The 27,034-nt window shown below is 40.5% G+C and overlaps 2 protein-coding genes and 1 long non-coding RNA gene across 4 annotated transcripts; 1 reads left to right on the top strand and 2 right to left on the bottom strand.

The window, feature by feature from the left end:
* Positions 1 to 681: 681 nt before the first annotated feature.
* LOC310719732 (uncharacterized protein) lies at positions 682 to 11,938 on the bottom strand. Of its 2 annotated transcripts, none has more exons than XM_083529733.1 (8): positions 11,843 to 11,938; positions 6,356 to 6,462; positions 5,577 to 5,948; positions 4,868 to 5,122; positions 3,120 to 3,213; positions 2,635 to 2,689; positions 2,147 to 2,241; positions 682 to 1,463 (listed from the first exon to the last, which is right to left on the bottom strand). In XM_083529733.1, the coding sequence occupies exons 2-8, from the start codon at positions 6,441 to 6,443 to the stop codon at positions 1,397 to 1,399; spliced, it is 1,026 nt and encodes a 341-aa protein (XP_083385859.1). In that variant the 5' UTR covers positions 6,444 to 6,462; positions 11,843 to 11,938; the 3' UTR covers positions 682 to 1,396. The 2 variants fall into 2 exon arrangements, with proteins under 2 accessions (XP_083385859.1, XP_083385860.1); XM_083529734.1 differs by having other exon boundaries at positions 2,635 to 2,686.
* On the top strand, positions 8,801 to 25,268 carry ptpn23a (protein tyrosine phosphatase, non-receptor type 23, a). The gene is made up of 24 exons (XM_083529705.1): positions 8,801 to 9,062; positions 9,786 to 9,860; positions 9,945 to 10,072; positions 11,866 to 11,942; positions 12,080 to 12,129; positions 12,990 to 13,121; positions 13,202 to 13,282; positions 13,790 to 13,921; positions 14,017 to 14,064; positions 14,175 to 14,290; positions 14,390 to 14,469; positions 16,518 to 16,632; positions 16,747 to 16,812; positions 16,901 to 17,046; positions 17,141 to 17,446; positions 17,534 to 17,688; positions 17,791 to 17,942; positions 18,026 to 18,205; positions 18,356 to 20,927; positions 21,018 to 21,202; positions 21,727 to 21,831; positions 21,912 to 22,050; positions 22,147 to 22,260; positions 22,332 to 25,268. The coding sequence occupies exons 1-24, from the start codon at positions 8,979 to 8,981 to the stop codon at positions 22,890 to 22,892; spliced, it is 5,799 nt and encodes a 1,932-aa protein (XP_083385831.1). The 5' UTR covers positions 8,801 to 8,978; the 3' UTR covers positions 22,893 to 25,268.
* LOC310719741 lies at positions 23,834 to 27,034 on the bottom strand. The gene is made up of 2 exons (XR_014531563.1): positions 26,653 to 27,034; positions 23,834 to 26,614 (listed from the first exon to the last, which is right to left on the bottom strand). It is a non-coding gene; the product is annotated as an uncharacterized lncRNA (long non-coding RNA).

Raw genomic sequence — 27,034 nt, 5'->3', positions numbered from 1 at the left:
TTTATATAATATAGTATTGTATAGTACAGTGTTGTAGAGTATAGTACAGTACAGTATAGTATAGTAGAGTATATTTTCTATAGTATAGTATAGTACAGTATAGTGTTGTAGAGTATAGTAAAGTATAGTAGAGTTGAGAGGACTTGATCTCCAAGCAGATATTTAGTCACAAGACAGATAGTAATACCCAAAACGTAGCAGCTGACAAAACTTTCAAAGTGCACAAACATCACAACATCTCACAAATAAATATATATACAGTATATAAGCAGCTCTTAAGATAAAATCTACAAAATGCATCGAAAGTCATAGTGAAACTGAGTATTTCTTTGTGCTGAATGTGTTTGCATGTTCTTTATATTTAGTGTGTGTGTGTGTGTGTGTGTGTGTGTGTGTGTGTGTGTGTGTGTGTGTGCGTGTGTGTGTGTGCGCATGATTATCATAATTATACACTGCAGTGCTTCAAGGGTTTTGTAGTTAAACACCAATTTTAGGGTTTTACGGGACATAACCAAGATTTTGTAAACATTTGTGAAATTATTTGTTTAGTAAAAGTAACAATCTGATTTAATTAACTGTGAAATAAAAATGTAAACCAGGACACAAGCTCATGATGATGAGTGGGTGGAACATGAAGTGGAGTATGTGGTGCTCGTGAGTGAGGAAACAGTCATGGAAAGGTTTTTCTGTAAATATATATAATGTTTATTTCTACAGTTTAATAGAAAAAAGAGAAAAAAAATATGAACTTACATTTTGACCTATTTACTAATAAATAATTTAATAATTATTTAATTTGCAACCTTACAAACAACTTAAAAATATTTCAATTCAATTACAAAGTTAACAGTCATTATAAAAAAAATAATTGTGTAGCACTTTTAACAACAAAACAAATTTACAGCAATCTGGATGCAGATTTAATTTTCTCACCCAACAGTCAGCAATAATAAGAAAAGAAGCTATTTTGAGAAAACAGAACTAAGGAGTGAGCAGCTCCATTACAGAGAAATAACAAGTTTTTTTCCACAAATAGCACAGAGTTACGTGTGTGTTTGTGTTGTAATGATACTGAATATTGTGTATGATTCTGGAATTAGTTTATGATTACAGCAGGTCATAGAAAGGTCGGAAAGGTTTGTGGTTTCCGGATGAGATTATTCATATGTGTAGAAAGCTTCAAGATATAGAGGATGCAGTCGAGCGTTTAGGGTTGATCAAGCAGAAGATGTGTGTCAGGATCACACTACACATGGCGCAGCAGGAGTGTGGGTGGAAAAAACCCTCTTCATCGGTAGGTGTCGCCAGTGTGCACACTGAATTCAGCTTCCAGGAGGGAAACTGTGGCTGCACGATTGCAAGCTTATTGCTTTAATATATGGCGCCAAAGGGGCAATTATTTTATTGCCACAGCACTGTAGATAATGGATATGCTTTCCCTCTGCTGCTCGTCGTGAACACATCTGTTATCACACAAACAATTTTATGAGCAAGGTAGCATGCACACGTCACCCTTTTACATCTGTTATAGATCACACATTTTGACTTAAAATGTTTGAAAAAACAGGAACAAAGTAGACATGAAAGCATATTCCAATTAACAAGCATCTTCAAAATAATTGTCATTTACAAAACAGCTGGTGAAAACTCAGAGATGGAGATGAGACCAGACTGAGACTCTCGATAATTCATTGGACGTCTGCAGAATGGCAAGTCTGGGTTCCTCTAATTACTAACAAGCCGACTGTCATCTAAATTGTAACCAGCTGGTATAAATTAAGTTCCAGCTAACCCCAGTGTACAAACGAAAGGTCCACCTAAGCATCGAAAATGCACAAGAATAAAAAAAATCCAGTTTTAATGTATAGTAAAAAGCTCGGTATGAGTTGCTCATGTATGTGACTCGTGTGTTAACTTTGTTTACTTCTGTTTTGTGGTTTTCTTTCTTTTGACTAGTTTTCAACTTCAACACTTACAAATCAAACTGGCTGGTGAGTCTAAAGATTTCATATTGATAGAGGATTTAGCTGAAAGGTTAAATACGTTGGATTACATTTTATTTTCGTAAAATGTCCCTGCATTTTTTTTTTTAAAGCAGCAAACAGGTAACCAAATCTGCCACTATGTACACAGTGTTAGTTCTTACTCTTTGTTCAGACTGCTGCTTTTGACACACACAGATGCATATGTAACTTCCTCCTGCTTCTGAACTTCTTCATTGGCTTGAGGAACCTGCTTCCCCTGCAGGAAATCCATTAAAAGTTCAACAAAATGTCTGATCAAGTGAGTGAGAAAGTTTATTTAGTTTGACTGAAAGAGAAAAAACACAAGACCACAAGAGCAAAACCATTAAAAAGAAATGCATGGTGTTGAGTTGCTTGGTGATGATGAGGTCCCTTAATAAATGTATTCGTTGACCAACTAGCAGTGTTTTTATTCTCCTGAGGTTTTCTGAGCTGATGTTACTCTGACTGACTGAACTGTCTGTGGTATTTCTGTCAAAAATTGTGTGGCAGTACAACATTAGAAAACCGTAATGACCATTTTCAACCCCTGGATGTTCTTTTAGAGTTTTAAATAAGCAGCGTATAATCATTTAAGAACAGACTGCAGCATCTCTTAACTTGGCCTTACCTGTGTTTGCTCTCCAACTTTTCCTTTGTTGTCTTCTGGAACAACTTCCTTCCTACTAGGAAAAGCAAAAAAACAACACCATTAATGAGGTTTCAGGTCAATCAGGGGACATCTGAAGAATAGAAACCACCAGTCTAATCGTGTGTGTGTGTGTGTGTGTGTGTGTGTGTGTGTGTGTGTGTGTGTGTGTGTGTGTGTGTGTGTGTGTGTGTGTGTGTGTTATTTATGCAGTAAAGGGCAGAAAGCACTGTGTTGAGGTTCTCTGTGATCTAGTACGAGCAGAAGTTCAGAGAAATGCGATTGTAGACAGAATGCAAGGCCTTTGTCTTGGTTATCCTCTGCTAGATGCACTGCTAATCCCCTCAAGATGAATGAATACTTCCATGAACATGTGCTGTATATTTATTAAAATAGTGGTCCATTTCTAAACTTTTTGGAGCCTCTGATCTGCCATCCTATTTGTATGGAAACATGTAGAATTGTACCTCCTGAGGCAAATCACCACTCCTATGATGACTAAGATGATCACTCCACCTGCCACCACTGCAATGATCCAGAATGGCCAAGGTGGATTTTCACCTGAAAGAAAACAACAAGAAAAAAACAACTAAACAAAGATACTTGCTACAGGAGTGCAGAGGGACATCACGACTGACTTCTTTTTTTCCTTGAGGAATCACTCGAGACATGTTGTGAGCAGAGACGGACCCACCCTCAACCTGAAGGCTGATGGTTTTAGATCCTGATGTCATGTTGGTTTTCCAAGTGCAGGTGTAATTCCCAGAATCCCTCAGGGTCAGAGCAGGAAAGTGAAGAACGGCTCCTGATTCAGGTAAGAGCTCGTTGTTCTTAGACCACACGAACTGTGAGGAACTTTGTGTGCAGTTCACTGAACTGTACATTGTGGATTAACAAAGTGCAGTCTGATTTGTTGTCTCCAATGTACTCAAAATCTGTTATAGAGCTTGATGAGCTGTTATAAACATACAGAGACTCCTGACAGTGTGTGTTTGACTGTAGTGCACACCAAAGCATTTGTGTCACCTGGTTATTTTGACGTGGATAATAATAATAATAACAGGGAATGGAGACACTGAACGTGCTCACAGCACAGATCGTCTCATTGGGATATTTCACACCCCCTTCACTGTCCTGTGCACCTGGAAAGAAAGTGTGTACATAAAGCAGAAAAAATGATGTATGAAACTATTTAATAAACAATAATTATATTATATTCTAATAAACATCTCTTTAATTGAAAACCACTGGCTGCTCATGAGGATGGCACCAAGAACAATGAAGATGGATCTGGTCTGTAAATAATATAAACAGTGTGCTACAATGGCTTAGGAGGAGAAGTGTCAAGTGTCCTTCAACTGTTGATAACCTTCGTCGTAAGAACGAAAAGTCAAACCTCTAATTCAGGGACCATATATATATATATATATATATATATATATATATATATATATATATATATATATATATATATATATATATATATATATATATATATAGAATTAGATTGAAGTGAATTTGGTCTGTTTACAATCAACCTGAACCTTCTGTTAATCAACCAGGACCATTGACATCAAATGAACACAGGACATCTGCTTATGAACCGATAGCATCAACATCATATGACTGTGGAACCTCACTAGCAGACCAGTCTGATCTACACAAGCCACACATACAAGCTAAAATACACCAATTTCTATTTATTACAAAATCACGGAAACTGATGCTTTATTGCACAATGGTATAAATGATTCAGCTGGTTGGAATCCAGCACAGTGATGAGGTTTTCTGTAAACCCTGCAGCCGCTTTCCTGAGAAAAGTAAAGCCAAATCTGCACAGGGTAGATTTAAAGATTAGAAACATTACAGTGTACAGGGTTTGATCAGATAACTCGAGACAAAGCAAAATGATATGGCACGTATTACTCTGCCTATGAACTCATGCAGTGTTGAAAGTGTTACAGTTGTTGTGTTCTTCACAGCGAACCTCGAATGCGTACTGTTCACCTAAACATTTTTTTGTTAATTTGTACTGCGTTGTATTGTGTGGACACTGGTCATTTGGGGTGCAGTTTTATTCTCTACGCTCTGCCCACCCTTCTTGCTTCACCCCTAATGTACACAATCTGTCAATAATTTTAAATACTTCATCTAATGTTCCAAAACACAAACATGGACACAAAGAAGCAGGAATGTTGTGAGCAGACGGACTCACCCTCGACCTGAAGGCTGATGGTTTTAAATCCTGATGTCATGTTGGTTCTCCAAGTGCAGGTGTAATTCCCAGAATCCCTCAGGGTCAGAGCAGGAAAGTGAAGAACGGGTCCTGATGTATTTAACTGCATGTTGTATTTTAACCACACAAACTGTGAGGAACTTTGTGTGCAGTTCACATCACACGTCAGATTTAACGAGTCTCCTGGTTTAAAGGTTCCGTTTCCACTGAGTCTGATTAGTGACACCTTTAAATCTTTATCAGAGAGCAGGAAAGACTCCACATCAGTGATTTAGGACTGAGAAGGTGTATATAAAAGTTCACATCATATATTTATATATATATATATCCATACACTGGAGTTTCATCTCTCAACATGTCCCTCATGTCAACTTATAAATTCGATTTTGTCAAAAATACTCTCTCATTTTTATTAATATAATTTCTAATTACACTGATTTTGAATTCCAGATTGTACTTGGTTAGAGTGTGTTGATTAATTTTGCACTTGTGCTGTTAATAATAAAAAATAATCAACATCAGTCTGTATAACACCAAGTCACTGTTTCATTAATAACAGCATAGTTCATCATGTTCTGCCCTGACAATTTATTTTATAAGCAGCTGAAAATATATTTTTATAACTGAATACAAACACTCACAGTGGAATATGTTAGAGTTTATTGTGTACATAAAACACAGCATTTACCTGTAACTTGTAGAGTAACTCCAGGGTCTCCTGTCCACATGCCACCAGTCACATCAGTTATAAATCTGAATTTATATTCTCCAGAATAACTGAACTGTACATTGTGGATTAATAAAGTACAGTCTGATTTGTCGTCTCCAGTGAACTCAAAGTCTGATTTGGTGTTTGATGCACTGTTATAAACATATGGAGGATTCCAACACACATCTGTGTTTGAGTTCATTGAGCACCAAAGCATTTGTGTCACCTGAATGTTGGGATTTGATGTTGGATAATAATAACTACAGGGAATGGAGACATTAAATCCTCTCACAGCACAGATCTGATTATCAGGATATTTCACTCCCCAGTCACTGTTCTGAGTGTGAACACCTGCAAAATACGAGTATAAACAAAGCAGATAAAATAAAAAAATTAAAATTAAAATCTCTCTTAAGAATGCAGGTTGGAGGAAACATTAGAATTAGAGTTTATTTGTAAATGGGCTAAAAACTAACATGGTTTCCCACATTGAACAGAAAAGATACAAAACACAACATAAAGCACCTTAGAAATAAACAGATATTAGAAGATGTCAGATCATAAAATATGTTCTGGTTTTATTTTCAATTCATCTGTGTGTTATTGACAAACAACAGCAGCAGAGCATATTAGCATTTTAATAAATTCGTAACTATCTGTGTTACCGCCTGTGTATAATCCAATACAGATATCAAAACTGAATTATTACTAAGCAGTAATTATTTGTAGGACACTGAGTGTGAGATGAAGTTTCATACCAGACAACAGGAGCAGAATCGTGGCCAGCTGAAGCGTCTCCATACCTGCTGGTATTAAATGTAGGTGTGTGAAGCTCTGGATCTTCATGTACTCTTATCTGAATGATCTGGTATAATAAATGAGAAGAACAAATGTGTTTCTGAGTAAACAGAAAAAAAGAAGAAGTTTACTAATGTATTCTAGTGCGTGTTGTCAACAGTGATGGGGGAGGGGGTGTTAGAGACACGATTAAGCGCCATTAAAATTTACATTCATGGCATTTTGGTAGATGCCTTTATTCATTGACTTACATTTATCTCATTCATATAACTGAGGAGCTAAGGGCCACGTTCAGGGGCCCAAGATTGGCAGCTTGGTGTGGCTGGGATTTGAACTTATAACCTTCAAATCCAATGTCGAATGCCTTAATCAGTAATTTACCAATTCTAGATTGTGATTGATTAGAAAGTGTTGATTAATTAAAATTCTGATGTAAATACAGGTCGATATTAGTGCAAAAGTTAGTATCATATTGCAAAAGATCGTTCGGCGACAGCGTCAGTGATGATGCTCCACATTAACAATGAAAAAATTATTCTTTTATTTTAATTCCATAAAATGATCATTTTCAGTGTGGTAACAGTAGCTCTGGTTCGGCACATACTGTACTGCTAACACTTAGTGTTTCACTATAACAGTACAACACACACACACACACACACACACACACACACACACACACACACACACACACACACACACATTATTTATATCCAAACATAAAAAGGCATGATGTAATAATATTAAAACATTTTAAACAATTTAAATCAGGTGAAAAAGGTCTAAAATAAATTCTAATTCCTTTTATCATCCATTCATTCATTTTCTCCCGCTTATCCGTAATTCGGGTCGCGGGGGCAGCAGTCTAAGCAGGCCCCCGCCTTCGACTGCTGCCCAATCCTCACAGCACCGTCCCTTATGGTCCCTCCTGCAGGTGGTGAGCCCACGGGAAGTCTAATTCCTTTTATTCCTTTCAAATTTTAATTCCTTTCAGCTCTAGAACCTAATTCATATATTGTTATTTTTTTAAATACCATTAAGATCAGTCTAAAAAGAGACATTGCAGTAAGAACCAACAGTTTAGTCAGACCACATGACAGTTTTCCACTGATCTAATGGCCATTCCTTGTTTTTCTGGGCCCAAGCCGAGTCTCTTCTGCTTGTTGTTCTTTCGAAATAATAATAATTATTTTTTTTTTTGCTGCAATACCACTACACATTCCTGACTCATGCAGTCTCCTCTGAACACTAGATGTTGAAATATGTCTGGCACTTGAACTCTGCGGAGCATTTATGTAAATCTGTGGTTTCTGCTGTGAAAATTCTAATGAACTTATCTTCTGCAACTTATCCTCTCTTGGGCTTCTCTTCCTGGGGCGGTCCTCGTGAGAGCCTCTTTAATCATAGTGTTTGATGGTTTTGGAAAATGCAGTTTACATTTAATACATTTATACATTTAAATTTCTTGAGATTATTTTGGATTGACTGACCTTCGTTTCTTAAAGTAACAATGGATCTGTTCTCTTTTCTTAACTGAGTGCTTCTTGCTATAATATGGATTTGTACAGTAGTTATTAGTAACACTAATTGGGCTATCAACTCAGTATTCACCCTTTGCTCTGCACAAGACAACTAATGTTCTAAAGCACATTAAGAAGGTCAGAAATGTCAAAAATGAACTCTTGATAAGACACACCTGACCTGAAACCCATTCCATGTGACTACCTCGTGAATATGATGAGAGAATGCCATGAGTTTGCAGAGCTGCCATTAAAGCTAAATGTAGCTACTTTGGAGAATCCAAAATATAAAACATATTCTGGTTCTTATGTATATTTATATATAAATATATGTTTATATAACTATCACTGTAGTCTGACTTTTCTGCCATCTGTTTCACTGTTGCTACAAATTTCATTTTATGCTGGTATACTGTACATTTTCTTTCACTTAATATTTAACTTATAATATTATAACTTAATATTTAATATTTAACTTATATATATATATATATATAGGGTAATACACTAACTATCAAACAAAAGCAATTTTGTTTGATATTTGAATTATATCAAATAAAAGCACATAAACAAAAGATTTTTTGTTAATGTTGTATTTAATAAAGTGAACCTGTGACTAATATCTAGCTAGAAGCTAAATATGTTAGTGGCTGATAGCAGAGTGACATTTTAAAATTAGCACATTATATATATATATTATGGGGAAATTTTGTTTACAATGTTTGTTAGTTTCTCAGATATTTCTTGTTTGGTGTGTAAGTTTTTGGGGATTAGATATGAACAGTTTTTTATAAACAATTCGGTTTATTGCATATTCCAATATGGCGGACGCTCCTGTGGTACTCTTAGACTGTGGGACAACTACATTACCCATAAGTCCAATCGGTATACATGTTTACGTCACGTCCGAAACACCAGCAGTTTCCTGGGCCATGACACAGTGGTTTAGATTAGAAAACACAGATTAATGCAGAAGAACTGACGATTTGTTTGCGAGCCTAAACGCCTTAAATCACTTATTCCCCGGCAGGTTCGCCGGCTGAGTGGAGCTAGCTGGCTGAAAATGGAGGCGGTGCCGCGTATGCCGATGATTTGGCTGGATTTAAAGGAGGCTGGAGAGTTTCAGTTTAGCGCGACTGTTAAACAGGTGAGAATGACTCAAACATCGGGAAAGAGCCCGAATATTACATTAAAAGTGTCTCTTTATTCGATATGCCTCGCGTAGAACCGCTGATAAGTGGCTGAACACGTTACGCTACCTAACTAGCCTGCTTGCTAACCATAATTATGTTTTGTTTTTTCCCCAACCATTTTCCGCATCTGTTTTGTGATTGGCTACTGTAGGCTGGTGATTGTTAAACTGCGCATGAGCGTCTGAGATTGACGTATCATCCAATCAGAATGCCCATGAACTGGTTTCTATGAGCCAATCAAAATGTAGTGGGCGGGATTTCACGCAATACGTGTGGGAAAACCAGACCGTGTGTGATGATGTGCAGGGGTTATGCTGTGCCATGGGCGTAACCGACACCTTTATATTCTTAATAAATACAAATAAAAAACGCAGCAGATTAAAAAACAGCACATTTGGTTCGGTTTCAGCTCAGAGGTGTTTAAAAAAATATAAATAAACAGCTGCTGTAGTAAATGTAGTAATAAAGACAAAACATCTGATTTCTCCTTGTTTATAATTTACTTTAGAATTAATTTCTCTTCTGTTGTTTTGGGGTTTTTTTTTACTGAAAGCTGATCAGAGTCAGATTCAGATTTGTTCATCGCAAATGTCGCTTTTGGTCCCAATGAACTGCCGATACTGTAAAAATATATAGAACAAATCTTTATAATGTTTGTGTTGCTCCTGCTTCATCAGTTCATTCTGAAGAATTACGGTGAGGATCCAGACCACTACAACGAGCCGCTGAAGAAGCTGGAACAGTTACGGCAGGTGAGTGAGAAGGACGTAAGATCGGCTTCCTGTGCGTTCTCCTGGACTTCCTGTCTAACCTGGGTTTATTATTGAATTCCTCAGAGTGCGGTGAACGTGACGCGGGACTTCGAGGGATGCAGTACACTACGCAAATACTTTGGGCAGCTGCATTACCTGCAGAGCCGTGTGCCCCTGGGTCCCGGGCAGGAAGCCGCTGTCCCCGTGTCCTGGTCAGATTTACTCATTCACGACTACGTCAAATTTACTATGAGTTCTCCAGGATTACTACAGATTTCAGTTTGATCACAAATCAAGTTCTGATCGAATCGTCCATCTAGTGCAGACTTGTACAGACCGGGGAGGGGCGGTATGATGATATACATTTCTCACAATGTGGGATTTATATAACTGTACACTGTTCTAGGATATCACAGGCCTGGGTATCTTACTGTCATTAACATTTTAAATCAATTACAAAAGAAAGTGTAAACTCTGATTGGACGATGAAATCATAGAAATATACTGAACTTTTTTATGTAGGTCACATCAACCTGCTTAAAGCAGCCACTCTGTTCTATTACTCGAGAGTACGAGTGTGTGATATTCACAAAAAATGATCTAGAATATATTTTGCTGAGTGTGTTGTTGTATCGGTACTTTCAGGACCACTGAGGGCAGTTTACTGCAGTGACATTCGTCTTTTCTAACAAGTGTGTATGAATTTAATTAGTCAGGACACTCGATTTAAACATTTTATTGCGATTAATAACATGATTGTCAACTCGTAATGAACAATAACTTAATCGCACATTTGTATATGTTTTTTTAATACTCTATTCAACATAGTAAAAATATGGTGTTTTAAAGGACGTAAATCATCAGGACACCAAACGGAACCTGTGCTATGTTTCCACACGGACGGTTTTATTTGCCGGATTTTCGTGCCGATTTGAGACTCGGCGCATCAGTAAAACACATTTTTAGTGTTTTAAAAAATTCGTTTTCAGTGGAGGGTTTTTTTTTGTTTTTTTTTTACACATTTGAGTAACGAAAAACGTGAAAAAATGCCTGTTGTGCTTCTTTTATATTTATATAAAAATGGGCAAACAGAAATGTGCACTGCGTTAATAAAATCTGTGCCGTTAAAATCTTATTGCATTAATTATTGTATTAATTTTGACAGCCATTATTTTTTTACCTTTTATTGGCATTTTTTAAGTTTTTTTTTTTTTTTCCCAAATTTTTACATATATTATTCTTATTGACATTTTGGTTGTTGCAGATCAAACAAAATCAGCATTTTATAATATTCTAATACAATATAAATATAATATATATACTTTATAATTTAATATTTTAACAGCTGATTTTTGAAGGAAAAAAAGGCGTGATTTTGATTCGTTCTATGAAATGGTGTAAACGCACACATTTTCTGCCCCATGCAGTATTTGTGATTCTGATTATTCTGAATCGCGCAGTGAAGAACACGCCGTTAGTGCGCACCAGTCAGAGTTTTGTGGCTTTGGTGATAACGGGGCTTGAACCCTCGACCTTCTGATCAGTAAACTCAGTGCATTAACTACTGATCTTCCACTTCCCCCAAATGACAGACATAAATTAATATAACTAAATAATAATAATTACAATTCCAGATAATTAAATTGGACTATTACGGAGCTGCACTACCCGCCGACCAATCAGAACGCAGGATGATATGAAGACACAGGTAGTCGTCAACTTTACGACCACAATCGCTAGCCGCGGCGTACGACATTGCGTACCAGCTTCCAGCATCATTTCACAGTACTGTACATATAGCCTACTCTACTTACAACCAAATCGTGTTACGACCGGTCTGTCGGTCCCAATCGTGGTCGTAAGTCGACGAACACCTGTAATTAGCTAGCTCAATGCACACCTGAGTAAATATTCACTTGAATATCAGATATCTGGAGCGGAACAGAGCCTGTAGCGTCAGTTTTCTGCAGCATGTTCAGTACCTTGTTTGCTCCTCCTGGTGTAGGACGGAGATCTTCTCGGGGAAGACGGTTACGCACGATGACATTAGCTACGAGCAGGCGTGCATCCTGTATAATCTGGGTGAGTGTGTGCACTGTTTTTTCTGATTCTCACACACACACACACACACACACACACACACACACACTGTTGTGTGTAGTTTGATAACAACGTTTCCTGATTCCTCACATATTTTTCGGGTTTTTTTGCTCACGCAGGAGCGCTGCATTCCATGCTGGGAGCGATGGACAACCGAGTATCAGAGGAGGTAAAGTTCTACATGTCGATCAGGTCGAACCCACGGGATTTCATTTCTGTTCAGTTCTGAATATTACACACAGACGACTTATTTGGATTCATTCACCTTCTAACAGCTTTAAAGCAGACCAGGAACTTCCTCCTCTTTGTTCTGAGCAGAAGTGACACTTCTGGTTGATATTTTACTAAAAGAGAAGATAAAAACAATTACCTTTTGTTTTTCTGTAAACCAGCCTCTAAAGTGACGCCGTGTTGAGGAAGTGGTTTTGATAAGATATTTGTAAGCCTTTTGCATCCACTTTCCTGTGCAACTGAAATTTCACAGAAGTAAATATTCCTCCGGTCTGAATTCTGCTGTAATATCAATCCGTCATGATCCTGGTGGGAAAACCTCATCAAATCCCCCCACAACGTCAGGGCCAAGCGACAGCAGGAGAACCGGGCCGTGCTGAAAGACTAAAAACTTTATATCGATTTATTTTTATGCATATAATAATAATATAAATATGTAACATAAAGGCACTATATAAAACTTTAATTTCCATTTTATTGACTTTTATGGTCTGTAGGGTGTAAAATAAAATAATAAAATGTTAATGGTCGTTTTCTCCTTTACCAACTTCCCGAACTTGATTTACATTGTGGCGAGTTACATTTACATTATTGAAATAATAATGTAGTAATTAAATTAATACGTTATTGTGCATGACATTAAACCCCACCCCCTTCATCCCCCGTGAACAACAAACCTCGTCCCGTAAGAAAAAACATCTACCCCCCACCCCCCCTCCGGCACACACAAACACACACACAATCACACGACTAAAATCTCATTTCTCAGTACGTCTCTCCTCGTGTTTCCACTTGAAGGGCATGAAGGTGTCCTGCACACATTTCCAGTGCTCAGCCGGAGCCTTCACCTACCTGCGAGATCACTTCAGCCATAACTACAGCGTGGACATGAGTCACCAGATCCTCAATCTCAACATCAATCTGATGCTGGTACACACACACACACACACACACCTTCATTAACAGTAACGTTTTGCACTGTATTCATTCAGAGGAGTGTGTGTTTTTAGGGTCAGGCGCAGGAGTGTTTGTTGGAGAAGTCCATGCTGGACAACAGAAAGAGTTTCCTTATTGCACGGATCAGCGCTCAGGTATTTCCCCAGACTATAAAAAGCACACGAGTCAGCGTTTTTCCATTAAATGAAATGTAATAAACACGTTTATCAGCCTGGTACAGAAGTTAATACGACGTAATAATATGACGCAAAAGCAGCGTGTAAAACTGTAAATTATAGAAAAAGAAAATTCCCAGAAAACATTTTTGTTCCAAAGTGCCGACACTGGAGACTCCTTCCATGACCGTTCACTGTTACTATAGAAACGGTAGCGTATTAATGTAAACCTGCACTGCTCTCCGAATTACAGTGAGGGGCAATTTATCCACACCTGACCAATCACAATTCAGTATTCTACAGTGCAGTTAAATTACTTTCAATCCAAAAATTTCCTGTACCAGTTTTGATAAATGCTTTATTTTGATTGATTTATTCCATTGAATGTGGTGTTTTCATTACGAAATCATTGGCAGACCGACAGTTCGCCCTCTCGTTGTTGCCTCCGCAATGAAATGCTGTTACTTCTGTACGTCCTGATCTCAGGTAGTGGACTATTATAAAGAAGCTTGCAGAGCCCTGGAGAACTCCGACACCGCCTCGATGCTCGGAAAGATCCAAAAAGACTGGAAGAAACTTGTGCAGATGAAGATTTACTATTTTGCTGCTATCGCTCATGTGCGTGTCTTTTTGGGAAACTAAATGAGAATAAGTGTATACACGAGAAGAATGTTTTCAGCATGTTCTCACTGACTCTTTGCGTCTCTCTACAGCTGCACATGGGCAAGCAGGCGGAGGAGCAGCAGAAATATGGAGAAAGGGTAAACAGTTTCAAGTCTGAAATCAGAGGCCGGTTTTATTGTTCGAACATCCTGGGTTGTTGTTGTTGTTTTTTTTTTAATATGGCATTTTTGTTGTTGTTCCTCTGCAGCTCACTTATCTTCAGAGTTCAATAGACAAGCTGACCGAGGCGATAAAGTTGGCTAAAGGGCAGCCGGACAGCGTGCAAGAAGCTTTACGCTTCACCATGGACGTCATCGGGGGAAAGTCAGTCACTGTATTAGTAACAGCGTAGTCTCTTTACAACTCCCACCGTGTGTGAAACTTTCTAAAAACTTTTCATCCTTCTTTTTTCTATTTCTTTAGATTTAACTCCGCTAAAAAAGACAATGACTTCATTTACCACGAGGTCGTGCCGTCTCTGGAGACGCTGTCTTCGGTTAAAGGTATTTTGGGTTACAGGGACTTGCAGCAGTTTCAGTCTGCGTAGGATTATAATCAGTTATAACAAATTCTGTCATTCTTATGATGTCAGATTATAAAAATATGACACTATTAAAAAACATTTTTTACACTCTCTCTCGTTTTATATACAGTGAGGAAAATAAGTATTTGAACACCCTGCTATTTTGCAAGTTCTCCCACTTAGAAATCATGGAGGGGTCTGAAATTGTCATCGTAGGTGCATGTCCACTGTGAGAGACATAATCTAAAAAAAAAATCCAGAAATCACAATGTATAATTTTTTTTAACTATTTATTTGTATGATACAGCTGCAAATAAGTATTTGAACACCTGAGAAAGTCAATGTTAATATTTGGTACAGTAGCCTTTGTTTGCAATTACAGAAGTCAAACGTTTCCTGTAGTTTTTCACCAGGTTTGCACACACTGCAGGTGGGATTTTGGCCCACTCCTCCACACAGATCTTCTCTAGATCAGTCAGGTTTCTGGCCTGTTGCTGAGAAACACGGAGTTTGAGCTCCCTCCAAAGATTCTCTATTGGGTTTAGGTCTGGAGACTGGCTAGGCCACGCCAGAACCTTGATATGCTTCTTACAGAGGCACTCCTTGGTTATCCTGGCTGTGTGCTTCGGATCATTGTTATGTTGGAAGACCCAGCCTCGACCCATCTTCAATGCTCTAACTGAGGGAAGGCGGTTGTTCCCCAAAATCTATCAATACATGGCCCCGGTCATCCTCTCCTTAATACAGTGCAGTCGCCCTGTCCCATGTGCAGAAAAACACCCCCAAAACATGATGCTACCACCCCCATGCTTCACAGTAGGGATGGTGTTCTTGCGATGGTACTCATCATTCTTCTTCCTCCAAACACGTTTAGTGGAATTATGACCCAAAAGTTCTATTTTGGTCTCATCTGACCACATGACTTTCTCCCATGACTCCTCTGGATCATCCAAATGGTCATTGGCAAACTTAAGACGTGCCTGGACATGTGCTGGTTTAAGCAGGGGAACCTTCCGCGCCATGCATGATTTCAAACCATGACGTCCTAGTGTATTACCAACGGTAACCTTGGAAACAGTGGTCCCAGCTCTTTTCAGGTCATTGACCAGCTCCTCCCGTGTAGTTCTGGGCTGATTCTCACCTTCCTTAGGATCATTGAGACCCCACGAGGTGAGATCTTGCATGGATCCCCAGTCCGAGAGAGATTGACAGTCATGTTTAGCTTCTTCTATTTTCTAATGATTGCTCCAGCAGTGGACCTTTTTTCACGAAGCTGCTTGGCAATTTCCCCGTAGCCCTTTCCAGCCTTGTGGAGGTGTACAATTTTGTCTCTAGTGTCTTTGGACAGCTCTTTGGTTTCGGCCATGTTAGTAGTTGGATTCTTACTGATTGTATGGGGTGGACAGGTGTCTTTATGCAGCTAACGACCTCAAACAGGTGCATCTAATTTAAGATAATTAATGTAGTGGAGGTGGACATTTTAAAGGCAGACTAACAGGTCTTTGAGGGTCAGAATTCTAGCTGATAGACAGGTGTTCAAATACTTATTTGCAGCTGTATCATACAAATAAATAGTTTAAAAATCATATATTGTGATTTCTGGAATTTTTTTTTTAGATTATGTCTCTCACAGTGGACATGCACCTACAATGACAATTTCAGACCCCTACATGATTTCTAAGTGGGAGAATTTGCAAAATAGCAGCGTGTTCAAATACTTATTTTCCTCACTGTATATATAAAACGAGAGAGAGGAGAGAGAGTGGGGGAGGAAGAGAGAGAGAGATGTGTGTGTGTGTGTGTGTGTGTGTGTGTGTGTGTGTGTGTGTGTGTGTGTGTGTGTGTGTGTGTGTGTGTGTGTGTGTGTGTGTGTGTGTAATTTCTTTTAGGAATATCAATGCTGATTTGTTGGATCAAAAATATATATATATTTGATCCAACAAATCAAATCAACACGTATGTATGTATGTATATATATATATATACACGTGTGCTTCTGTTTGAGGAACATGTTCATACCTTCTCCAGGTGCACCTCTAGTCAAAGCTTTACCAGTGAATCCAACAGACCCCAGTGTGACAGGACCAGATATTTTCTCCAAGCTGGTGCCTATGGCTGCTCACGAGGCCTCCTCGCTCTACAGGTTGCATTTGCTAAACGAACATAAAATGTTGATAATTGTGAAATGTTTATAATAACATTGAAAAACTCAGACGGCGATGTTCAATGTCGCTAATAATGAAATTGTCCTCCACAGTGAAGAAAAGGCGAAGCTGCTGCGAGACATCATGGTAAAAATAGACAGCAAGAATGAGACGTTAGAGTGAGTAACACACATCTGAGAGAAAAACACTTTTTATTTATTTATTTATTTTAACCGTGTTAGCGTAACTATTTTTTTTTTTTCCCAGGCAGTTCATGGACTCTTTGAATCTGGACCCAGACTCTGTGGACAACATGGAGATGTACAGCAGTATTCCTTCTGTACTCATGGAGAAGTGTGCGGCTCTGAGCGTGAGACCGGACACAGTAAAGAGTCTCATACAGTCCATGCAGGGTTGGTTTATGGTTTATGTATTACAAACTGGAAATAAATATAAATATGGCCACTGTATGAAGGTGTTCTCTAAAGAACTTGATGCTTATTTCAGTACTATCGGGGGTGTTCACGGATGTGGAAGCCTCCCTGAGGGAGATTCGGGCAGTGTTAGACGATGATGAAGCGGGCGATCGAAAGGTGGAGGAAGTAGCAGGGAAGCTGAGCATCCCAGCACAACCTGCCACCATCGCTGAGATCCGTAGGGACCTCGAGAAATACCTGGAAGCCCATGAGAAAGCAAGCTTCACCAACACAGAGCTTCACCGGGCCATGAATCTGCACATTAGCAACCTGCGATTGCTTGGTGGGCCACTGGACACTCTGAGAGAGGCCCTGCCCAGGCCACAGCTTTCTGAAGGTACATAGTCTAAGAAACATCTGTCCACTCTGGATGGTGACATTTGAATATAGTAATAAAATAATCAACTTCCTGGCATTTTTCCAGATGAAGTAGCAGGACTCCAGTGCATGAAAAGGATTCTGGGTAAAGTACAGGAGATGAAAGACCAGCGCAGTTCTCTTGAGAAGCAGCTGAGGGAGCTGATCCAGCAGGATGATATCACTACTGCTTTAGTTACCACTGAGAGAACTGATATGAAGGTACTACAATTTGTGACATTACCGTTAATGTGAACCTCAGACTGGATTACCAGATATTTATTTTGGTTCGTTGTTGGCTAATTTGTCACTCTGCCTTCGCAGAGGTTGTTCGAAGAGCAGCTGAAGAAGTATGAGCAGGTTAAGGTGTACATCGATCAAAATCTAGCTGCTCAAGAGAACATCCTGAAGGCACTGACCGATGCGAACGTCCAGTACGCAACTGTGCGCAAGAGCCTGACCGAGACGGAACTGAAGTAAGAGTTGAGCAGGACTAAATAAACCTTTTTTTTTTTTTTAAAGGTTGTATGTTACACCCGTTTTTGTTTTCACTCTGCAGATGGAACAGTACCGTGCAAATGCTTGTTGCTTCCTATGAAGCCTATGAAGACCTGATGAAGAAGTCGCAGGAGGGAAAAGAGTTTTATGAAGACTTGGAGGCTAAGGCTTCTCGCCTTTTAGAAAGGGCTAAGACCATTTGCAAGACGAGGGACGAAGAGAGACAAGCCATTTTGGAAAAGTAAGAGAAAATGTATCATGTTTAAATGTAAATGGTAATTTATATAATAATATATAATATATATAAGGGTAGCCTTGATGCCATTATATGTTTATTAATTAGTGATATTTGATCTGACATGCTTCACTGTTTTCCTATTTCTTGCAACAGAGAGCTCCAAAAAAAGGTTCCTCAAAGGCCCACAGCCCCAAAACCATCCCAAAAGAAAGCCCCAGATATAGACACCTCTGGAATTGAGGACCCTGAGATAGCCAAGCTGAATGCTGCTATTCTAGCCTTAGGTGGAGACTTGCCAGAAGAACTTCGTAGTTTGCCTCCTGAGATGTCTCTTCCCATGATGCCAGAAGCTTTTCATCAAGGGCCTGCTACTCTTTATGCACCACCAAGATTTCCTTCGAACCTACCTCCTCCTGAGCTACTTGCACAAATCTCGCGTTTTACAACGCTTCCCCCCGGTTTCAACCCTAATATGCCACCAGGCCCCCAGCAACATCACATTCCTCAGATGCAAGTCTCTAGGCTTCCTTCAGTGCCTGGGTATCGTCTACCATCTTTACAAACCCAGCCAGGTGTATCAGGCCCACCAACTCCTATTCGCACATCCACCACCACTGTGGACTGTGTGCAAACACCTATTTCCAGTTACACTCCAGCACCAGGACAGCCATCCATGCCCGCCCCCACCCCTGGACACCGTATGCCCACTCCTGTGATGTATAACCCTCCCCCTCCAGTGGCTTCTCAGCCTCAGTATTTGCATCAGCCTGGCGCTCCTGTGAACCAGCCACCTCAGGTAGTTCAAGCTTCTCAACCACAGTCTCAGCACCCTCAACAATTCTTTCAAGCCCGCGGACAGGTCCAGCCACAGCAATTTTTCCAGCCGCTGCCTGTTCAGCAGCAGATATCTGCACCTGCAACTAGACCTCAACTTCCACAACACACTCAGCCACACTACATGCACCACATGGCTCAACAGAGACCACCAGGACCACCCAATCTTCAGCAACGACCCTTTAATATACACTCTGCACCATCTCCACTGCAACAGCAAGTGTACCCTCCTGTTTCTTTTGTTCCTGCTTGCCAACCTGTTGCTCCAAATCAGCTGCCCCATCATTCCGTTCAACCGCAAATGCCCCCATCCTCCCAGGCAATGCCACAAGTTTCTATGCCACATTTACCAAACGTAAAACAACAAATGCCCCCTTGTTCCCAGCCCTATATGCCCCCAGTCAATCAGCATGTACAGCATATTCCCTCTCCACAAACTCCTCTTTCCTCACAGCAGCTACCACACACAGGCCATGGGCAAATGCCTCCCACTTCGCAACAAATGCCTTCGCATTCACTACCATCTTCCTCCCAAATGTCTCCTCCCACTCACATGCAAATGCCTCCGGCTTCTCAACCAGTCATGCATCCCTCTCACCCACCATTACCCTCAGTTTCACAGTCTTTACCTCACCCGTCTCATCCACCGGTTCCCAGTGTTTCCCAACCATTACCACATTCCTCCCATCCACAAATCCATCCTCACTACCAGCCTGGGTTTCCAGCAAACACACCAAGGGTTCCAGTGCAGCCTCAGTTACCTCCATCCATGCACAGCAATGCTCTTTCTTCACAGCCCCATGGCAATCTTCCCTCACAGCTCCCTCCTGGACCTCGACCTTCAGTGCCCCCACAGATATCCCAGCAACCGATAGGTTTGCCTCCGGGCCATCTTTCTCCTCACTCCACACCCATGGGTTATCCTGGTGGTATTCCGATAGTTCCCCACCAATCCACAGTTTCTCCGCAGCCACAGTCTCTGCCTCCACAGGTTCCAGGGACGGCACCAGCGTCTTACCCTGGGGCACATGCTGGTATCATTCCTCAAGGACCGATCCAGCATTCCGGAATGCAGTCACTTCCTCCAGGTATGATACCTCCATCTTCAGCTGCACCAGGGGCTGGACCGAGCAGCATCCTACCTGCCCCATCACCTTCTCCATCACCAGGACCTTCTTCACTAGGTATCGTACCACAAAGACCCTCTCCTGCTCTGACACCCGTTGCAGGTTCGGCGATACCGCAATCTTCAACAACACCCCTGCCCTCGTCTGGCCTATTGCCACCATCCAGCTCTCTGTTTCAGCACCAGAATTCCAGTACAGACGATCTTCTCTCTTCAAGCCCCGAGAGCCAACATGGCGGAAGCAAAGACACCGCTAACGTCTTATTACCCACTAAGGCCGACCCTCAAGATGAGCAGCATCGCAAGAAATCGGAGGAAGTCAAGATTATTCAAGGCGATCCATACCAGGCTCCCGAAAGGGTCTCACAGCTTTGTGCAGAGCTCGAAAGGTTTCGGGGAACTGTCCAATCTTTAGAGCGTCCTTCAGGAGAGGGAGGATTATCAGAACTTGACGCTCGATGGAAGGACCTGCAAGATCAGCAAGAGAAGGATTCTCGTCAGCTCTCTATCGCTATCGCCCGCTGCTACACCATGAAAAACCGCCACCAGGACGTCATGCCTTACGACTGTAACCGAGTTGTTTTGCTCTCTGGCAAAGACGACTACATCAATGCAAGCTTTATCGAGGATCTTTCACCATACTGCCCTCGTTTTATCGCAACACAGGCTCCCCTTACCGGAACCGCGGCAGATTTCTGGCTAATGGTCTACGAACAGAAAGTGTCTCTAATTGTAATGCTGGTGTCTGAGCAAGAACTTGAAAAGGTAAGGGGCTACACATTTAAAGACTCCAAGTTAGACCATGCTTTATTTGAGTCTTTCTTTAATTTATTTTCTTGTTGATTTTTTGTACAGCAAAAAGTCCTGCACTACTTTCCATCTGAAAGAGGACAAAAGATCACTCAAGGCTCAATCACACTCAGTCTGACTACAGAGAAAAACACCACCACTCACGTGGAGCGCATGATTGGACTGCAATATCGAGATCAGAGCCTAAAGCGCACCGTCGTCCATCTGCAGTTCACCTCATGGCCTGAACTGTAAGGATCCAACTAAGGTTGCAAAGGGGCGGAATATTTACGAAAACTTTCCATGGCCACTTCATACTTGGAAATTTGGAAATATTTTTTTCAAGTTGGAAAACATAGGGGATTTTAATGGAAATTTATGGGAAGTAATAAAAAAAATTGGGAAAAAGATTTTTCTTTAATGACTATTTTGATTTAATTTACAGTAATTTTGTTGCGCAATAGCTTACACACAGTACAGGAAAGTTTTATGTAATATTTATGTAATTTATGCAATTATTCAATTAGATGAAAATGTTTTGAAATGCAGGATTGTAGAAATGATGTGTTATGGAGGAATGCACAGTGCATGTAGTGGTAGAAATTAACCTGAAATCACATTAATGACATTAAATTACTAAGATTTTTTTTAACTACATTTCAGTTCCTTTTTAGAATTTTGCAACCCTAGATCCAACAACACTCACAAAGACGCAGAGTTTCTCCTTAATCACAGCGCAGTATGAACAACACTTTGTTTTCTCTTCTCTGAACAGTGGCTTGCCGGAGAGTAAGAGTAACCTCATTCGCTTCATTCAGGAAGTCCACAGACATTACCTTCTCCAGCGGCCGTTACACACACCCGTGGTGGTGCACTGCAGGTGAATTATTTCAAATGTTCAATTCTTGATATTATAAAATAAAAACAGCACATTTTCCTTAAACGCTTGTAATTGTTTAGCTCTGGTGTCGGCCGAACCGGAGCTTTCTGCCTGTTGTATGCTGCACTACAGGAGCTGGAGGCTGGGAATGGTATACCTGACCTTTCCCATCTGGTGAGGAAGATGAGAAAACAGAGGAAAAACATGCTACAGGAGAAGGTGCGGGTCATTTTTGGGCATGATTAACATCCACAAACGTATGTTAAACTAATGCTCCTGGTTAAAAGATCTGATGTTTTGCTATGTTTCATCCAGTTACACCTAAAGTTCTGTCATGAGGCAGTGCTGAAACACGCAGAGCAGGTGCTTCAGCGTCGTGGCATCATTACCACCCCGAGCCAAAAGTCCATAAACAGTGCAGCAGTCAAGGCAAGAAGTTTTTAGACCTGTGTTTGTACTTGAAGAACGCCAATCTAACAATTACCCCTTTGTCTCTATAGCAGTACTCTCAGCCAGAGTCCCAGGATATCGTTCTTGGAGGTGATATGTCCATTAGCTCCATCCAGGCTACAGTGGCTAGGCTCAGCGTCCGTCCTCCTAGCCTCGAGTCTGACCAGGACCCAAATCAGGAGCCGATGCCTTCAATTGCTACGGGACTAGAACCTGAGCTGGCACTAGTCCATGACCTCCAGGCTTCTTCTCCGACCGACGCTTTTCCTGCCTCATTAAGTCCACCGTCTTCCTGCCCTGCTTCTCCGTGCAAGATGCAGTCCCCTTCACCTCCTAATCACCAGGGTAACGGGTTTGAAGGTTTCGCACCCATGCCCGTCTCAAACAACCATCCTGCACCTGAAGCAGCTCCTCCAGCGTCGTCATCTCTGGACCTCCTGGCTTCGCTAACACCTGAAGCTTTTACGCTCGATAGTGGTTGCCGTGGCAAACCGCGAATTAGCAAGCAGAGTTTTTTTTTGCCACAGGAAGGCCACGGTCTGCAGGGTCCTCCGAATGGAGATGATCCACTCAGCACCCTGGATCCTCTTTGGACTCTGAACAAGTCCTGACTTCCTGGAATTTCTTTTCGAGAGGCTGCTTCATGCTAAGCTTCAGTGTTCTGTATTCCCAGATCAAATCGACCATTCAGCGTTTTTGCTGCTTATTCACTAGATTTTAAGTTGGCAGCAAAATGGCCAGATTCCTGAACATATGTCCACAGCCTGTCTCTTCAAGTCTGCGCTTTTCCAGCAATGCCCTACTTGTTCCTTTGAACCGTTTCCCAGCATGCGCATGTCTGCTGAAGATGACTCGGACCTTCTGCATCTCAACACCAAACTCAGTCTTTAACAATGAGGTAAAAGAACTTGATAGACGGGGACAACGGATTTAAAATGGGATTTGGAGGTGAATCCACGAGTTTGTAATTTGGATCAGTTGGAATCTGTAAAGTGCGTTTGACAAACGGTTGCTTCTTCTACTTGAACAGATTCCCCTCATTCCACTTCGCTGCTCGCGTTGACGCCTGTTTGTTGTCGGCTGCAACTAAGTCGGAAAATGAATAGATATCTGACAAAAAAGTGCTAACTTTATATCAGCATACATGTTTAAAAACGCTAGTAAGGACCAGCTCACAAGCGCATTAAGTAAAGCTACATTCTACTAACGTAAAGGCAAACTTCTAACGGTAGCCGTTTTTGGGGGAGTGTTTGCTAAATCTATATACGTGGCGCTGGTAAGGCTATGTACTCACTTTCCTTATAATCCATTATAACCTTATAACTTATTTCTGATTCAGTACACCATAAACTTGACATTTCTGATTTGACTATATTCTGCCTTGTTCAATGTTGTAAATATCATAATTAAAATCAATCTCATCGAATCGTTCCTTACCTGTGTTGACTTTACAGAATAAAATGTCTGGGTTCCAACTGAAGTGTTGATTCCGGTCATGTGAGAAAACATGAAATGAGTTGTAGCTGTAACACACCAACAACGGACAGGCGAATAACCAAGATATTTTATTAACAAATTAGTACAAAGATCTTTTCCCTGATAGGAAAAAAAAAGATTAGTTACAACGTCCTCCTTTAAATCTCTACTTTACATACCGTGAGACGTTACAGCATTCGGGTGTTATTTTGGGACGATGAAGGTGAACACGTTTCCACTCGGTCAGTACGAGGAATAGTGAAAAAACTGTATATTGTTCAACAGGACGCACTACTGTCTAAATCAGACCTCCACCTGTTACAGACCGTACAGACGTAATTCAACACCTGAAGTGTCAGTTAAAAACAAACATTCCGATTGGTTTTTCGTTACATGAAGGTTCCGCATTCTGGATGAGGTGTCAGAAGACAACTGACGTAGAACCAAACTGATATGATATCTTTTTTTTCCACCCACAAACATGTTTGTACTTCCCAATTTTCTACAATCGGAAACCAAATAATGTACTTTTCCGACCAGTCGGAAGAATGTCCTCACAAGTCTTCAGCACCAGAAAAGTGTACGGTAATTTTTCCGTCAATCTCGTTTTCTCCACTCGTCCGGTCCAAAAGGTGCCAGTGCAATTTTTTTGGTACCTCAGAAAATCTTTGGCACCAAGATGGCCTACAGCTGATTGGTTGTGGGCCCTAAATTACACAAGAGAAACCAGAATCTGTGTTTAGTTTGTTTTCCAGATGTTTTAAACCTCTTTCTCTGTGACCGGATTGGTCCGTTATTTAGCTACAGCTGAGCTGAACTACTGGACTCGAAGACTAAGACTTTTTTTCGTGCTGAACTTAACAAGTGCATTGTTATGGCTATAATTATGATAATGATGTCACTGTTATTTCTGAAATTCTTAGAAAATCAACCCCAAATCTGGCCCTGGTCCAGGTGTTTGACTGATAAACCTAAAGGTGTGGAATGGAAGGTACATTTCACACACCTGTAAAACTGAGACTTTAGACACCAAACACACAAGTGCCAGGAAACGGTTTAACTTTAAATCCTTCCCGGTCACCAGAAAGCAACTTTTTGGTCATAGCACATTTTTTTCAATCATCATCATTAATAACCCCAGTATCTGTGCTACTCTCATCCATAGGTCGTCTAAAAACCCACAAAAAAAGAAACAATGAAAAAACGTTCACATTTCTGCCAACAAATTGCACAGCTTTGGAATCTAACCGCCTGCACACACACTTACACCCAATTCTGTCCATGTAGCAACTCCGCTTAATGTTTACATTCACATATTGCTAACAGTTGAACACGTCTGTGGCGTATTTGTGCGTTTCTACTCGGTGTGTAAGGGCGTGAGACTGAAAATTTCTAAAGAAGCTTTACACCAAAAATGTTCTGCTCTTTCACCAGCAAAACGCTTTACATTTATACACGTAGTGTTTCAAAAGGAACCGCGCCCTCTGGGACGATCTCCAGAACTCAAAGAAGTTCAGGTAATGAAGAAAAAAAAACCTAAATAAAAATGAAATAAATAAAAGGGCAACATTTTGCTCGATCTACAACATGTAATAATTAATACCGCAGCGTGAAAATGCCTCGAATGTACAAACAGCCGCGTTAGCAAATGAACAGATTCGTGCTAAGCAGCTATTTTTTTGTGCTAACCAACAAACGTATGCTAACAGTCACCGTTTTCCCAGAGAGGGAAGAAAATCTGTCCATTTTGGCTACAAACCCGTGTCCCTTCCTCACTTGTGTTGTCTTCTTTATTATCCTCGAACCTGTGCTGTGGTGAGAAGGTCAGCTTCGATCCTCCTGTAGAAACTTTCAGCATAAAGATCACTGTGTAACCGATAACCGGTACGTCCCTAACCTCTGAGTGTGGCACAAGCTGCTCGTGGCTGTTTCTACAATAAACAAAAAAACATGATCAAATACAGAGAAATCGTGTTGGTCAATGATACCGATATGGACGGGCCGATAAATCAGTGAAGAGACGCCATTGACAACAATCGTTTAAAAAAAAAAGAAAGTAAATTTTTTACTCAGAATGAATTAAAAGCACGTGTTGGGCAGATAAATCAGGATACGAGCGCAGATTTCAGGTGCAGCAAAGTGATCATGTTTGCAATGTAGATCTAATGATGATAAATCGGATCGGATTCAGCAGTGCCGTCAAAAACATCCGAAACAATTTCATGCTGTATCTCACGGTAAAACCCAACGTTTCTACCCGCACGTGATTCTTCCCCAAACTGTTCCCACAAACCTGGAGGCACACAATTGTAAAGGACACGTTAACTCACGTGAACTAGGAGACCCAAAACCTGTTCCAGCTGCACGATCACCTACTTCAGTACCTTGTGGCTGAATGAATGTTCACATACACACTCCAAAATCTAGTGAAACATCTTCCCAGAAGAGTAGAGGTTATTTTAACAGCTAGATAATAAAGGGGACTAAATGTGAAATGGGATGTTAAAAAAACAAACAAAGCAGGAATCCTATGGTTAGGTGTCCACAAACCTTTGAACCTACAGTGCATTGTTTTCGTTTGGAGAAGGAGAAACTCACGTTCAGGATGAAAGAAAGCAGAGCCTCGCTGTCCGAATAAACATTATAATATAATGAAATTTCAATTAGTCAGTGCTTTTTTTTTTTTTTTTTTTTTTTTTTTTTTTACACATGAAAAACCCGACAATAAAATAATAAAAGTTTAGTATTTCCGTAAAACGGTTAGAATTTATCACTAATAAATAATCAATTGCTTTTTAAATATTAAAAAGTGACACGTCTCCCTCGACACTCGCGCCGCACTCCTCCTTTACACGTCCTCGTTACAGTAAGCCTCATCGACACACACACACACACACACACACACACACACACACACACACACACACACACACACACACACACACACATCAGCAGGTATTTTCTATGTAAACTTCTACAACCCCCACCCACCCACCCACCCACACACACACACACTCACGCCTCTGTCTTCAGGCAGCGATGTCTAGCGTCCCGTCGCCCTGCGAGTACAAATACACTGCGATTTTAATTTATTTTAAGACTTTTTCTAGCAAAAAAAATATGAAAAAGCTCTAAAGGTCTTCTGTTAGAAAAAAAAAAAACAGCAGCTACACAATCTCTCTCTCTCTCACACACACACACACACACACACACAAATCATGCCCTATTATTCACCTATTACTGGCATTTCTTTTTAAATAAAAAAAAAACCCCAAAG

The sequence above is a fragment of the Silurus aristotelis genome (genome assembly GCF_946808225.1).
Source record: "Silurus aristotelis genome assembly, chromosome: 25".
Classification (NCBI taxonomy): domain Eukaryota; kingdom Metazoa; phylum Chordata; class Actinopteri; order Siluriformes; family Siluridae; genus Silurus; species Silurus aristotelis.
The sequence above is the reverse complement of the archived record's forward strand: the minus strand, read 5'-3'. Positions and strand labels throughout refer to the sequence as shown.

Coding starts and splice junctions, on each gene's coding strand:
- LOC310719732 (XM_083529733.1), bottom strand. CDS start 6,443: ATGAAGATCCAGAGCTTCACACACCTACATTTAATACCAGCAGGTATG. Junction 5,123..5,576: donor AGTTACTCTACAAGTTACAG/GTAAATGCTGTG, acceptor TCTCTGATAAAG/ATTTAAAGGTGTCACTAATC. Junction 3,214..4,867: donor CATCAGCCTTCAGGTCGAGG/GTGAGTCCGTCT, acceptor GTTTTCTTTCAG/GTGAAAATCCACCTTGGCCA.
- ptpn23a (XM_083529705.1), top strand. CDS start 8,979: ATGGAGGCGGTGCCGCGTATGCCGATGATTTGGCTGGATTTAAAGGAG. Junction 13,283..13,789: donor TTGCACGGATCAGCGCTCAG/GTATTTCCCCAG, acceptor TCCTGATCTCAG/GTAGTGGACTATTATAAAGA. Junction 21,832..21,911: donor CCCGTGGTGGTGCACTGCAG/GTGAATTATTTC, acceptor GTAATTGTTTAG/CTCTGGTGTCGGCCGAACCG.